General features: G+C 60.3%; 1 protein-coding gene across 1 annotated transcript; it reads right to left on the minus strand.

Annotated features, from left to right (window-relative positions):
- Nucleotides 1-5,417: 5,417 nt before the first annotated feature.
- Nucleotides 5,418-8,455, minus strand: LINGO3 (leucine rich repeat and Ig domain containing 3). The gene is made up of 2 exons (XM_037505010.2): nt 8,197-8,455; nt 5,418-7,242 (listed from the first exon to the last, which is right to left on the minus strand). Exon 2 carries the CDS (start codon nt 7,194-7,196, stop codon nt 5,418-5,420), a length of 1,779 nt encoding a protein of 592 aa, XP_037360907.1. The 5' UTR covers nt 7,197-7,242; nt 8,197-8,455.
- Between the last annotated feature and the right edge of the window lie 4,695 nt (nt 8,456-13,150).

Below are 13,150 nucleotides of genomic sequence, written 5' to 3' on the forward strand. Positions count from 1 at the left end.
TCCGGGGAGGGAATGGGAATTACAAGAGGGTGGATTCACTCAACTCCGGGCTCTTCCAGGTGTCACGGAAGGAGCCAGAAGTGCAGAGAAATGGCTCTTTACTGTCCAGCTTTTCTCCAGCTGGGGGCTGTGTTCCCTCGGTGACACCTGGGGGTTGCCTGGGGGTGGGGGGTCGCCCCACTGAGCTCACCCAGGATTAGGTTGAGGCCAGCAAGGTGCTCACCTTAGGCACAGGATTTATAGTGGTGACCCCCAGATGCCCTCAGGGAGCAGGTTTTGATGTAGTATTTACAAAATCCAACTGGCCCACTTATGGCTCAAGGACTGTTTTTATTTTTTTTAAAGATTTTTTTAAATTTATGCACACAAGAGCTGGGGTACAGGCCAGAGGTGTGGTGGGTGAGAGGATTCAGCAGAGACAGAGTGGGGAACAGAACAGGCAGTTTGACTGAAATACACTGCTGAGGGGAGCAGCGGGGAGACAGGAGAGGTCTGCTGCGCCATGTGGGTAGCTCCCTAGCCGGGGATCGAACTCGTGCTGCAGAGGCTGCGGCTAGCTTCATAGTGCTGCATCTTAATCACTTGTGCCATCAGGGAGGCCCACGAGCACTGGTTTTATAAATCCAGTTTTGTTGGAACAAGGGCTGGGATTAGGGTGAGGAGAGCCAGGCAGGGTTGAGCCAGGCCCGGTGAGATCCTGGGCCACGAAGGCCTTCAACTTGACAGCTGCAAGGAGTCTGTCCCCTCTTAGATTTTATGCCTGAGGCCCTGAGGTGTCTCACTCCCTTGCTTCCTGGCCCCCGTCCTGTGTGGCAGAGACTTGGCCAAGCTTGGGGTGGGCTGAGGAGGTGAGGAGGGGGCAGCTGGGATAGGGTGACATCCCAGGGTGGTCGGCAGTTGGGGCACGGGACCCCCTCCTTGGAGCGACCCAGGGCTCTTTGCCAGATGACATCAGCAAACACCCTAATGTGTACCTTGTTGGACAATGCTCCCCTGAGGCCCAGAGTGGGGCCAGTTTGCCTCAGCACACCCCCAAGATGGCCACCACCATGTGAATGACCCCCGTGTCTGCCCCAGCCCCGGGGGCAGCCTGCTGCATTCAGGCTGCGCCTGGCACGGAGCCTGGGGTCAATGCTCATGGATTCACGTGACACTGGCCTTTCTGTGGCTGCCAGAGTCACGGCCCCAAAGACGTCTCTCTCCAGAACCGGTGAACGTGCGACGTGCGTGCCAAGGCTCTGAGGTCACACAGCTGATCAATGAGGATGGGGGGGGTCCAGTGCCCGCCAGAGGGTCCTCACAGAGGGAGGAGGGTCCGAGGCAGAGCCGGAAAGAGGCGCGTGTGGCTGTGAGGAGGGAGGAAGGGCCTGACCCCGGTGCGGCTCCTCTAGAAACTGGACCAGGCAGGAGAGGGGCCCCGGAGCCCCGAGGCGCAGCTGCCCCGCCCAGGGTTAGCCCGGAGAGACTCCTGCCTCCGAGGCTGTGAGAGGACACATGCGTGCTGGGCCAAGCCACTGAGTCTTGTCACAGCAGCCGTAAGAAGCGTGTCTGCGTCCCTGCACAAAACAGGACAACAGTTCATAGATGAACAGATGGAAACACAGAGAAGGGCAGCGGCTTTCCGGAGACCACACAGCAATGAGGCTGCATTCCTGGGCATGGCCCCCCCACGCGTGGCGGCCCATAGAGAGGGACTGCAAAGGATCTTAGGGGAGGGGAGTTGATTTATACAAGAGGAGTCTTCTGGAAAGAACACTGGCTGGAGGGGATATGGGAGGGGGAGGGAGACGCACCCAGAGTGCGTGTCTATGGGGAAGACAGGGCTTGGGGTGTGTGAGTGTGCGGGGCGAGCTGGAGAGACCCAGCATACCATCCTTGCACTATCTGGGGGGACATCAAGGCAAGGGTATTTGGTTTCCCCCAGCCCAGGGAGTGCTGATGGCTGGGTCCCCATCCTGTGTTTTTTTGTTTTTTTTTTTGTGGGACCCTCGCTGGGTGGCCGTGGCCGGGGATCAAACTGGCACTGCAGAGGCTGCGGGCAGCTTCGGAACCCAGCGCTCAACCGCTGCGCCACCAGGGGAGGTCCCCCCTCCTGTGTTTTTTGGAACCCCATTGACATCTGTCTGAGAGGCCTCCCCTTTAATTTCCTGCTGCCAATGGGATGGGTCCCACTTTAGTTGGGCCTTGGTTACCCTAGAAAGACCCCCATGTGGGGTCTCTCCCATTCCCACAGCACCCCAAGAATGAGATAGGATTCGGGAAATCCTGAATCTTCCTTTTTTAAAAAAAGATTTATTTATTTATGCATACAAGAACTGGGGTACAGGTCAGAGGTACAGGGGTGAGAGGATTCACCAGAGACAGAGTTGGAGGCAGAACAGGCAGAGCTACTGAAACACACTGCTGAGGGGAGCAGCGGGGAGCCAGGAGAGATCTGCTGCGCCATGTGGGTAGCTCCCTGGCCGGGAGGGAATTGAACTCGTACTGCAGTGGCTGGCAATAGTTGATAGCTCTGTCTTTAACCCCTGCGCCACCAGGGGGCCCCCAAAATCCTGGGCCTTATACCTGGTTTGAATCAGAAGTTTGGGCAGCCCCTGCAGATGGGGAAAATGAGGCACACCAGGCAATCACTTGCCTTTGTTGTAGGAGGAAAAGGGGAATTGGGACCCCCAAGAAGGGTCCCCTGCCAGCACCCATCCCTCTGGCTTCTTTGGAATCAGGCACAGAGGGGTCGTTCCAGAGCCCCTGGTAATTCCCTGTCCTGCTTCTGTCTTCTGCAGGAAGGAAAGGAATCGTCTTCCCATGTTCACATGGGGAAATGAGGCCAGGGAGGCAAGCGAGAGGCGGTTCTTGGCCATGGACTCTGCAGGCTGCCCTGGCTTGGCCCCCCTTCCAGAAAGAGCACGGGCGTGCCAGGGGGTGGGGACTCTGCGCCCGGGCACTAGGTCCGGTCTTGGTTCCCGTCCACCAGCTGGGGTTAGAGCAGACAACGCACCTCGTTAGGACCATTCCCAGCACTCAAGGCTCTCGCCTTTTCCCAGAGTCCTCAGAGCAGGGAGGGGAAGGGCCCCCCTTCAGAAGAGACACCCCCCCAGGCCCACAACCCTGAGGAAGCTGCAGCTTCTGGAGAGAGTGGGAGGGGAGGGGGCTGAACCTCCCTCTGGCTCTGGCCCTGGCCCCAACTCGCGCCTGGGGCTTCTCCACCTCCCGGCGCTGCCAGCTTCTTAGCGGCCCACCTCCTGCGAGGTCCGCTGCCCCCGCCAACCCGCCTTCGCCTCTCCGCAGCGCGGGCTCTGCAAGCCGTGCCCGGGTTGAGCGAGAAAGGCGAGAGTAGCGGCGTGTCCGCCACAGCCCTGGGGGCATCATGGGGTGCCCGAACTGTGACCGCGAGGTCCCCGCTGCAGACATTCTCCTTCTACAGACGCCCCGTGGCTCGGGGTCACTTCTGGGGCTCACTCTGGGAGCCCCACTCGCCCTTCACTCCAGGGCCGCAGCAGCCTCTCTCCTTTGCTCCTTCTTGCCTCCATGAGAATGAAATAGAAGATCTGAATTTTGATATTAAATAGTTTTCATTTTATTGGATTCCAACCAAATACAGCATGGGGGGCGGGGGGCACTCAGGCACGGGGGTGTGTCTTGGTTCCTATTGGACAGGGGCAGGCAAAGGGGCTGGGAGATCCCGATACACGGATGCTCTGCAAGTCCTAACACTGCTGAGAAGTGTCCCCTCCCTCCTCGATGATGCTAAAGGCACTTGGATGTTGTTTTGAGGGCCCCTGGGGTGGTCATGGCAACCAAGGTCAGGAAGATGCTAAGGCAGGAGTTCTGCCTGACTTGGGTGGGGTTTGGGGCTGCTGGACACCCCCTGTGGCCCTCGCTCACGTCCCCCCACACCTGGGCTTGGGGACCCCACCCTGGCGGACTGTGGTCCGTGGCTTGCCACTCGGCCCTGCTGGTCTGTCTGGCTCTGCGGAGGCAGGAGCAGGTTCGGGTCACAGCCCAGGAGCACACCGGGGTCCCCTTCCGGGTCCCGTCTGCACCCCTCCCTCCAAACCTCCACGGTTGGCGCAGCTTTCTCTCCGGTTCCTCTCAGAGCGTTCCAGGACTTTTGTCAGCAGTCAGGCATGCCCATGGGCCCCGATATCTACAGCAGCGGGGGTGGCCTCAGAGCCATGTTACAGATGAGGACTGCGATGGCCCAAGAGGTCCTCAGGCGTCCACTGGGCGGGAACCGGACCGACTCTGAGCCTCCCCACGAGGTCCTTGAGATCACCGTCCTTCCTACGGCTCTTGGCAACCAGGTTCCTTTCTAGGGGAGGTCACCTGGAGGCACTTTCCCCCAGGCCTCTTCCCCCAACGACCTAGCGGTCAGCTGGCCAGGTGGAGGTGGGGCAAGAGCTGGGGCAGGGGCGGGGCCCCAGAAGATCCCTGTCCGAAGTCTGAGCACTTCTGCCAAGCTCAGCTCCTGCGCGCTCACCCCGGTGACAGGGCGCTCACGCTGCCGGCAGCCTTGGGGAAGCTCTTCCCTCAGCTGAGCTACACTCCGCCTGGGACCTCTCCTTTGGCCCTACGTCTTCCCCAGAGTCGCAGATAAAAGGTCACCTTTCCAATGGCCACGGTCCAGGCCTCCCTGAACCACTGCCCTGTCCTTGCTGTCCCTCTAGGGCACACAGCAGGACCCCAGGAACTGCCTGCCCTGTGGAAGCCAGTGGCAGCTGCGAGGGAGTGGGGGAAGCGAGGGAGATGGCCTCTCCAGGCCGGGGGAGACTGGGACAGGCAGGCCAACCGCGAGCTGGGCCCGCAGGATGAGCCTGACCTGCCCCACAAGGCCCAGCTGCTGCCGCCTGCCCAGCAGTGCCATCTGCTCAGGGGTTGGGTGTGTCCTGGGCGTGAGCTGAGTGTCCCAAGTGTAAACTGTGTGTTCCGGGTGTGAACTGCCCTCTGCCCTCCGGCGCGCGCCAGCTGGGCGTGAGCTGTCCCGCTTAGAAGTGGGTTTGCAACTGTCCCGGGGGTGGACACGCGTGTGTTCTGGGAGTGCAGGGTGGGGGACCCACGTGTGGAAAGTGTGGGATTCCGTGTGCCTTCCTTTTGGGTGGGGTGTCCCGGGCCGGGACCATCCCCCAGGGGCGCAGGGCGGCAGCTGTGTGCTGCGAGGCCCCGGGTCCCTGGGGCTCCACCCGGCTCAGCCACCGCGGCAGGGGTGAGCAGACGTGAGTGAACCCTACAAAAACGTTTGAGAAACTGCAAAAGAGGCCCCTGATGGAAAAAAACCAGTCCCGGGGGTGGGTATCTACAAAAAAAGGGGGATTCTGCGGGAGCCCGCTTGAGGCTGCCCCCCTAGAAAATGCATAGGTGTCATCAGCGGGCGCGCGCGCGCGGGGTGACAGGCCCCCCGCGGGGTCCGGGGCCCGGAGCCCTCAGATCATCTTCATGTTGAACTTGCGGGCGCCCCCCTGGCCCGCGGCCGCGGCGGGGCCGTCGACCTTGCGGAAAGAGTACTCCACGGAGAAGTTGTTCTTGTGCTGCCCGCGGCCGCGGCTCCACACGAAGAGCAGCAGGAAGCAGAAGAGGACGACCCCGAGGAAGGTGATGCAGCCCATGGCGGTGGACACCAGGATGGTGGTGAGGTCCAGCGGGAAGCGCGGCGCGCCCTGCGTCTCGTTGCGCGCCTCGCCGGGGGTGCGGTTGGCGGCGGGCTCGGGCTGCACGGTCAGCGTGGCGAAGTAGGAGTCGTTGCCGCCCGCGTTGCTGGCCACGCACGTGTAGGTGCCGCTGTCCTGGGGCCGCGCGTCCTGGATCTCCAGCGTGCCCCCGGGCAGCACCCGCGCGCGCCCCGCGCTGGCGCCCGTGACCGCTTGGTGCCGCGGCGTCACCCAGGCCACGGCGGGCGCCGGCTCCCCCTCGGCGCGGCAGTGGAAGCGCACGGCCTCGCCCGCGGCCGCCGTGACGTGCTGCAGCCGCCGCTCGCGGATCTTGGGCTTGCGGCACACGAAGTACTCGAAGAGCACCGAGTCCGGCAGGTTGCGCAGGGCGTCCCCGCGCACCTCGGCCGGGGTGGCGCAGGCCGGCAGCCGCCCGTCGAAGTTGAGGGTCTTGCGGCGCTGCACGATCCACAGCAGGCGACAGTCGCAGGCCAGCGGGTTCCCGTCCACGCGCAGCGTCTCCAGCGTGTTGACCGAGTGGAAGGTGCTCTCCTCCAGGGTGGACAGCAGGTTGTTGGAGAGGTTGAGCAGGCGGATCTGCCGCAGCCCCAGGAAGGCCTGCGGCTCCACCACGGCCAGCAGGGCCCCGGCCAGGTGCAGCTCCCGGAGGCGCACGAGGTCGCGGAAGGACCCACGGGGCACCGTGCTGATGGGGTTGTGGGACAGGTTGAGGCAGGTGAGGTGAGCCTGGTGGCGCAGCGCCGCGGCGGGGACCGCGGTGATGTTGGTGTGGGTGACCGACAGCGAGGTCAGGTTGAGGCCCTGCAGGCTGCCGGCGGCCACCTCCTCCAGCAGCGGCCAGTTGTCGATCTCCAGGTGCAGCAGCCCCGGGAGCCGCCGGAAGTTCTGGTCCTCCAGGGCGGCGATGGCCAGGTGCCGCAGCCGCAGCGCGCCCAGGCCCTGCAGGTGGCCCAGCGACTCGCCCGACAGCGCGGTGAGGTTGCAGCGCTCCAGGGTCAGCTCCTCCAGGGCCAGCAGCCCCGCGAAGGCCCGGCGCGAGATGAACACCAGGTCATTGTCGCCCACCTCCAGCCTGCGGAGGCTGCGCAGGTCCTGGAAGGTGTAGTCCAGCAGGATGACCAGCTTGTTCTCGCTCAGGTCCAGCAGCGTGAGGTTGTCGAGGCGCGTGAACACGCCGGGCGGGATGAGCTTGAGCAGGTTGCCCCGCAGGCGCAGGACGCGCAGGCGCGGCAGGTTGGCGAAGGCGCCCGGCTCCACGTGCGCGATCACGTTCTCGCTCAGGTCCAGCTCCTCCAGCAGCGGCAGCGCGGCCAGGTCGCCGGGGTTCAGGCAGCGCAGGCGGTTGCGGCTGAGCTCCAGCAGGCGCGTCTCGGCCGGGATGCCCTCGGGCACCGAGGTCAGGCGCCGCCGCGGGCAGGCCACGGCGCGGGTCTGCGCGGTGCACTCGCAGCGGGCCGGGCAGCCTGCGGCCAGCGGCGGGGCGGCGGGCAGGAGCAGGAGCTGCAGGCTCAGGACGCACAGCCAGCAGGTCATGTTTTGGAGCGAGGGCCTAGGGCCGGGCCACCATCCTCGCGGGCACCTGCGGGTGGGGCAGCGTTAGCGCAGAGGTCCAGCTTCTCCACCGCGCGACACCCCCGCTCTGGGCACCTGACAGGAGGACTGAGCACCCGCCACCGCAGAGCCGGCACTGCCCGTTGCCAGCAGCGCGGTTCACAGCAGCCCAGAGAGGAAAGTCCCCAAATGCCCACAGATGAATGACTGGGTACGCGTAACTGTGGCCCCCCCACACCAGGGAACATCACTGGTCGTGAAAGGGGGGGCATTTCTGCCTCTTGCTACCCTGGGGAGGGGCCCTGGACACACGACGCTCAGGGAGAGAAGCCAGACACACGAGGCCACGGGTGTGAGTCCAGCCGTGAGGAACGTCCAGACAGGCACAGCCGCAGAGAGTGGGTTGGTGGTGCCAGGACCTGGGGGAGCGCATTGGGGAATTGTTGATGGTTGATGGTGACAGAGCTTCCTTTTGGGGTGATGGGATGTTCTCGCGCTAATGGCAATGGTTGCACAAGCTTGTAAATATACTAGAACCCACTGGATGTGTACTTAAAGAGGATGGCTTTTATGTCATGTGGACTTTATGCCAAAAAATTGCAAAAGAAAGCAATTATTGAAGTGGAAAATCAAAACAAATATAATGTAAAAGTTTGGGGTACCAAAAAAATCTTATTTATTGAATGCCCACTGTATAGTGGGCTCTGAATACATCTGAACAAGGCAAAGGTAGATCCTGTCCCCCTGGGGCGCACATCAGTTGGGGGGATACAGGCAGTTCCCCACCAATAGGCTTTTGGGGTCCCCCACCGTGTCCTCCCTGTGTTACCTGTTTATTTGTGTGCACAGGCTCTGAGGGGAAGCTTCATGGGTGGGGGATTGGGCTGACCGGTTGCGAGCAGGGGGTGACCGCAGATTAGGAAAGCTGACACTTGAGCTGAGCGCTGAGAGTGGGCTCCCTGGTACCTGTGAGCGGACCTACCTCCTTTGGAAATAGGGTCTTTGCAGATGCCATTAGTTCACACGAGGTCAGCCGGGCTAGGGTGTTGTCTCCATGGGCCTGTACGAGGACACACAGGAGAGGGCCAGGTGAAGAGAGGCAGGGATTGGAGCGACTTGTCTACAAGCCAAGGGGTGCTGAGGACTTCTGGCTGTAACAGAAGCTGGGAGAAGCAGGAAGGACCCTTCTGTGGGGCTTCACGAGGGAGCGCATCCCCTCCAACACCTTGGTTTTGAACTTCCAGCCTACAGAAAGTGAGAATAGATTTCTGTTGTTTGAAGTTCCAGAGTTTGTGGTGCTTGGTTAGGGCGCCCACAGGAAACGATACACACCAAAAAGCTGAGCAGGAGAGTGCTCGTGGGTGTCGAGGGGCTACCTTCCAGGCTGGGGCAGCAGCTAGCGCAAAGGCCCCGAGGCCCGAGGAGCGGCGGGCAAGTCTTCGGGCGGAGGCGCGGGGGAGAGGGGCACAGGGGAGCCGAGAGCATGGGAAGTGGAGGAACAGAGGCCATCACGCCTGGGTCTTCGAGCCTGCCGTTCCGAGCTGTTCCTCCTCTCCTGTTGGTTCTGCTGACCCCCCAGCACCCCTCAGCTCTGCTCAGCTGTAGCCTGGATCCCTGGGGTTGAGCAGGATAGGGGTGTGGAGGAAACAGCCAGATGGCAGCTGGACTGCGGCTGCCCTGTTTGCCAGGCAGCTATTTTTGGCATCTTAGCAGCTGAAGCCCCCCGGGCATCCCTCTACTTCCCTCTGCTCATGCCTGTTGCCTGCTCCCCGCTGTTCCCTCGGCCTGGCTCGCCGTGGACCCAGACTGTAGAGTCGGATCCGCTAAACACTGGGAGGCCAGTTCCTGCCTCCCCTCCCGGATCTTTAAGGCAGGAATGTGCACACACGCAGCCCCGAGGAACCGTGCGCTTACTGCGGGAAGGGAACCGCCTTGGGAAGAGCTTGTACTTTGTCAGAGTAATCAGGTTAAAATGAGGTCACGTTAGACGAGGTCCTGATCCAATGACTGCCGTGCTTGGAAGAAGAGGGAAATTTGGACACAGACACAGAGGGGAGGAAGCCATGTGACAACAGACTGGCGTGATGCAACTACACGAGCAGCGACGTATCCTCAAGATTTCCTTCTCAAGATTTCCTTGAGAAAATCTCACACGCAGGAACACAGCGGCACGGACCACTTGATGTCATTTGAAACAGAGAACTGGACTGAGTGTCGGACAATAGGAGGTCAGCTGAATGAACTGTGGCCCCTGCCTCCCGTGGACACAAGGAGGCGCGTGAGACTCATGTGTTCCAACGAGACAGCAGAGATGCAGTTCTTTGGGGGGGGGGGGTGGTGAGCGGGAGAAAACTAAGCTCAGTAACCATCAGTAGGGGATTGGCTAAATAAACGGTGGGGCCCCCCTGGTGGCGCAAGGGCTTGGGACGCAACTTATGAAACTATCTGCAGCCGCTGCAGCACAAGTTCGATCCCCGGCCAGGGAGCTACCCACATGGCGCAGCAGACCTCTCCTGGCTCCCCGCTGCTCCCCTCAGCAGTGTATTTCAGTCAATCTGCCTGCTCTGTTCCCCACTCTGTCTCTGGTGAATCCTCTCACCTCCCACATCTCTGGCCTGTATCCCAGCTCTTGTATGCATAAATAAATACATCTTTAAAAACAAACAACAAATAAATAAATAAACCCAGGCTCGCTGAGGGATGCAGGAGATTAATATGTATCAACACAGAGACGCTGAGATCTCCTCATGCAGAGGAGCAGGGAACTAACCTAAGTGTATGAAGAGCGGATCAACCAAATAAACCCTAATCCACGGCGCTTGTGAATCCCTGGGGGATTCTAAAGCCCCCACAGGGGGAGAGAGCTGAGACATATTTATATGAAAGAAGAAATATGAAGGTGGCCAGTTACAGACAGTGTAATCCTCTCTGTGACGAGATGAAACGAATCCCCGCGCTAAAGCCTAGATTTGGGTGGGCACATAATGTGCAAATGCCAAGACGAGATGCCTGGGGATTCAGGAAGCACCCGCAGTGTGAGTGGTGGCTGGAAGGGGGTTGCCATCGTGGAAATGTGGTCATAGCATGAAGAAACCCAGGGACCCCTGGTCTCCAGGAGCTCGGCAGGCTTAGCTCCCTCTTCCAGGCTGGGGGAAATCGCAGGGAGGTGTCAGGAGAGAAAGTTGGCAGGTTATCTTCAACCCCCTGGGCATCGCAGGGGACATAATCCTTCCCTGTGGCAAACTCCTTCCTGAGGCCGCTTTTCTAGGTCATTCTCTCCTGAGTTGAGGCCCAGACAGTATGGACGGGGGGACAAGATGGCCAGAACGGATGGCTTGGTCCCACCACCCCCCTTGGTCCCACCACTGCATCTCTGCTGTCTTGTTGGGACTCCCGAGTCTCCTGCTCAGCTCCCTTCTCCCCCTCTGCCAGCTTCCTACCTTAAACCGACCTGGCTCCGAGGCCACTCCTGGGCGCCTGTCCCAGCTCATGCCCACCTCCCGGAGGTCACAGAGCAACTATCCCCTCACCCAGGAAGGGCAACAGGACCTCAGCTGCCTGCTTCAAAGAACTGGGACCTTTCTGGCTATGCCCCAGGAGGAAACGGCTGGTAACTTTCAGCCCCCAAACACAGATCCCTGCAGGGGCAGAGCTGCCTGGTTTGTTCTGCAGCAGAGAATTTCATGTCCCCAAAATAAAATGCAAAGTCCTCTCCAGGCACACACAACCCTGCCCCCTCCCTCACTCTGCTCCAGCCCACCAGGCACAGTCCTGCCCCAGAGCTTTGCAGGAGCTGGGCCCGGTACCTGGAACACCTCCGCTGGATGGCCTCTCCTTGACTTCATTTGGGTCTCACCCCAAAGGTCGCTTCCCTGGTGACTTTGTACCAAAGTCCCCACCCTATCTCCCTGAACTGCCATTTAAAACCTGGTTTAATGCTGGTATCTCTCCCTGGACTGTGAACAGCAACACCCTCACCACCACCACCATTATCATCACCACCACCATCACCACCACCACCATTACTGTCACCATCATCATCATGAAAACATTTCTGTGGCCCCTGCTCTGTGCCAGCCCTGGGCTAAGTCTCCACCTAGATGGTCCCATTTAATTTTCACAACAAGCGTATGGGGGTTCCCTACTGTTACCCTCACCTTACAGAAGGGACACTGAGGCTCCCAGAACCAGGGACCTGATCAGGTTCACACGGCACATCAAAGGTAGCAGGGCAATGTCGGGGTGACATAGGGTGGTGCTCACACGCCCATTACACTCACTAATCTGCTTTTTAAAAAACAGTGACTGTTGGGCCTCCCCGGTGGTGCAGCGGTTGAGCGCTGGGTTGCGAACCTGCCTGCAGCCTCTGCAGCGCCAGTTCAATCCCAGGAGGGTCCCACATGGCGCACAGACCTCTCCTGCTGCGCCCGCTGCTCCCCTCAGCAGTGCATTTCATCCGTCTGCCTGTTCTGCTCCCTGCTCTGGTGAATTCTCTCACCCTCCCGCACTTCTGACTGTACCCAGTGCTTGTATAAATAAATAAATAAATCTTAAAAAAAAAAAAAAAAACAACAACAACTGAACAGGGGTCCTGGCCACTGATCCAGCTAGAATTCACAACAGGTTCTGCCTTTGCTGGGCTGATTTTCATGATCATTTCCAGAGAGGTGGTAGCTGAGTCATGAATTCAGTCCATCCGTCAGTCAACAAACGCTGACCACATGTTGACATTTATCAGAGTAGGTGAGACAAAGAGATCAGCTTTCTTGGAGCTGACAGAGAATAAACGAGGATAATAAACACACCTTGTCCCGCGGTGGGTGGCCACGGTGGAGGGAGCAGTCCACAAAGGGTGATGGTGTGGAGGAGGCCTCGGTCATCTAATTATGAGGAAAGTACATTTCTGCAAAGGGAGTCGAGCAGCTGGTGCTGGTAGGGCAGCCTGGGTGGAGGGGACCTTAGGGGCAAGCCTGTGTGGTGGGCCGTGCAGGCAGGTGAGGTGGCGAGGGGCCGGGACTAAGTCAGAAAGATGAAGAGACTTGAGTTTTTTGAGCTGGAAAGAATAAAAGAAAAAAAAAAAAGCTGGCATCAAAGTGGGTAAAGACAGAATCAGGAAGGAAGGACTCTGGCGAGGAGAGGCCAGAGCAGTGAGGCCACCGCTACTGGGCGGCAGTCACCGCAGGGTGCGGGAGGCCTCCCTCCTGGGTGCTGTGTGACCTCTGATGCTCACACACCCTGGCTGGGCTTGGCTGTCAAAGCCAGCTCCAGCCCTCAGCGCCCGGGAGTCAGGGAGCTATAATTACTCCCAGGATGAGAGGACAGTCGGTCCTCAGTGCCCAGCAGGGGCCACTCAAGCTGTGACCCAGTTTGTCCCCTCTAACCTCTCCCCCAGGGGCGGCCTGTCATCTCCTTCATGGGCACGGGAGGGATGCCGGAGGGGGGCTCGCAGCTGGCCTAGAGCTTCTGATACTCCCTGAGGTCTGGGCTCCCCGACTCTGGGAAGCTCTTGGGGAGGGAAAGGTGGGACTGGACTCATTTTCCTGGACACTGGCTGGGCTGGGCAGCAGGGGGACACGAGGGGTGGTCCCCGGGGAGGGCTTTGACCGGCAGGGGGGTGGACTGCAGCCGAGCCCCTCAGTCGCCCTCAAGCCCTGCCGCTGTGGGAAGACGAGAGGGCTGGAGGCGCTGCAGGCCTGGCCTTTTGGTGGGGTTAGGAGGCTGGGACCCCCCCAGTTCCTAACTAGGGTGAGGCCTGGCCACTGGCCCTGTTTTTGCTGTTAAGTTTTCAGGGCACTGGGCCACAGTGGGGGGCAGGCCGGGCGGAGGGCACAGGCAGCAAAGCCCTGTGGTGGGGCTGAGTGGACAGACCGGTTCTCTGCCCTTTCCTTTGCCTGAGGGTCATGGCCTAGGGGGGAGGTGACACCCCCAAGGTAGTC

Source organism: Talpa occidentalis, unplaced genomic scaffold (assembly GCF_014898055.3).
Source record: "Talpa occidentalis isolate TD23 unplaced genomic scaffold, MPIMG_talOcc4v2.1 talOcc4.12, whole genome shotgun sequence".
Taxonomy (NCBI): Eukaryota; Metazoa; Chordata; class Mammalia; order Eulipotyphla; family Talpidae; genus Talpa; species Talpa occidentalis.

Coding starts and splice junctions, on each gene's coding strand:
- LINGO3 (XM_037505010.2), bottom strand. CDS start 7,196: ATGACCTGCTGGCTGTGCGTCCTGAGCCTGCAGCTCCTGCTCCTGCCC.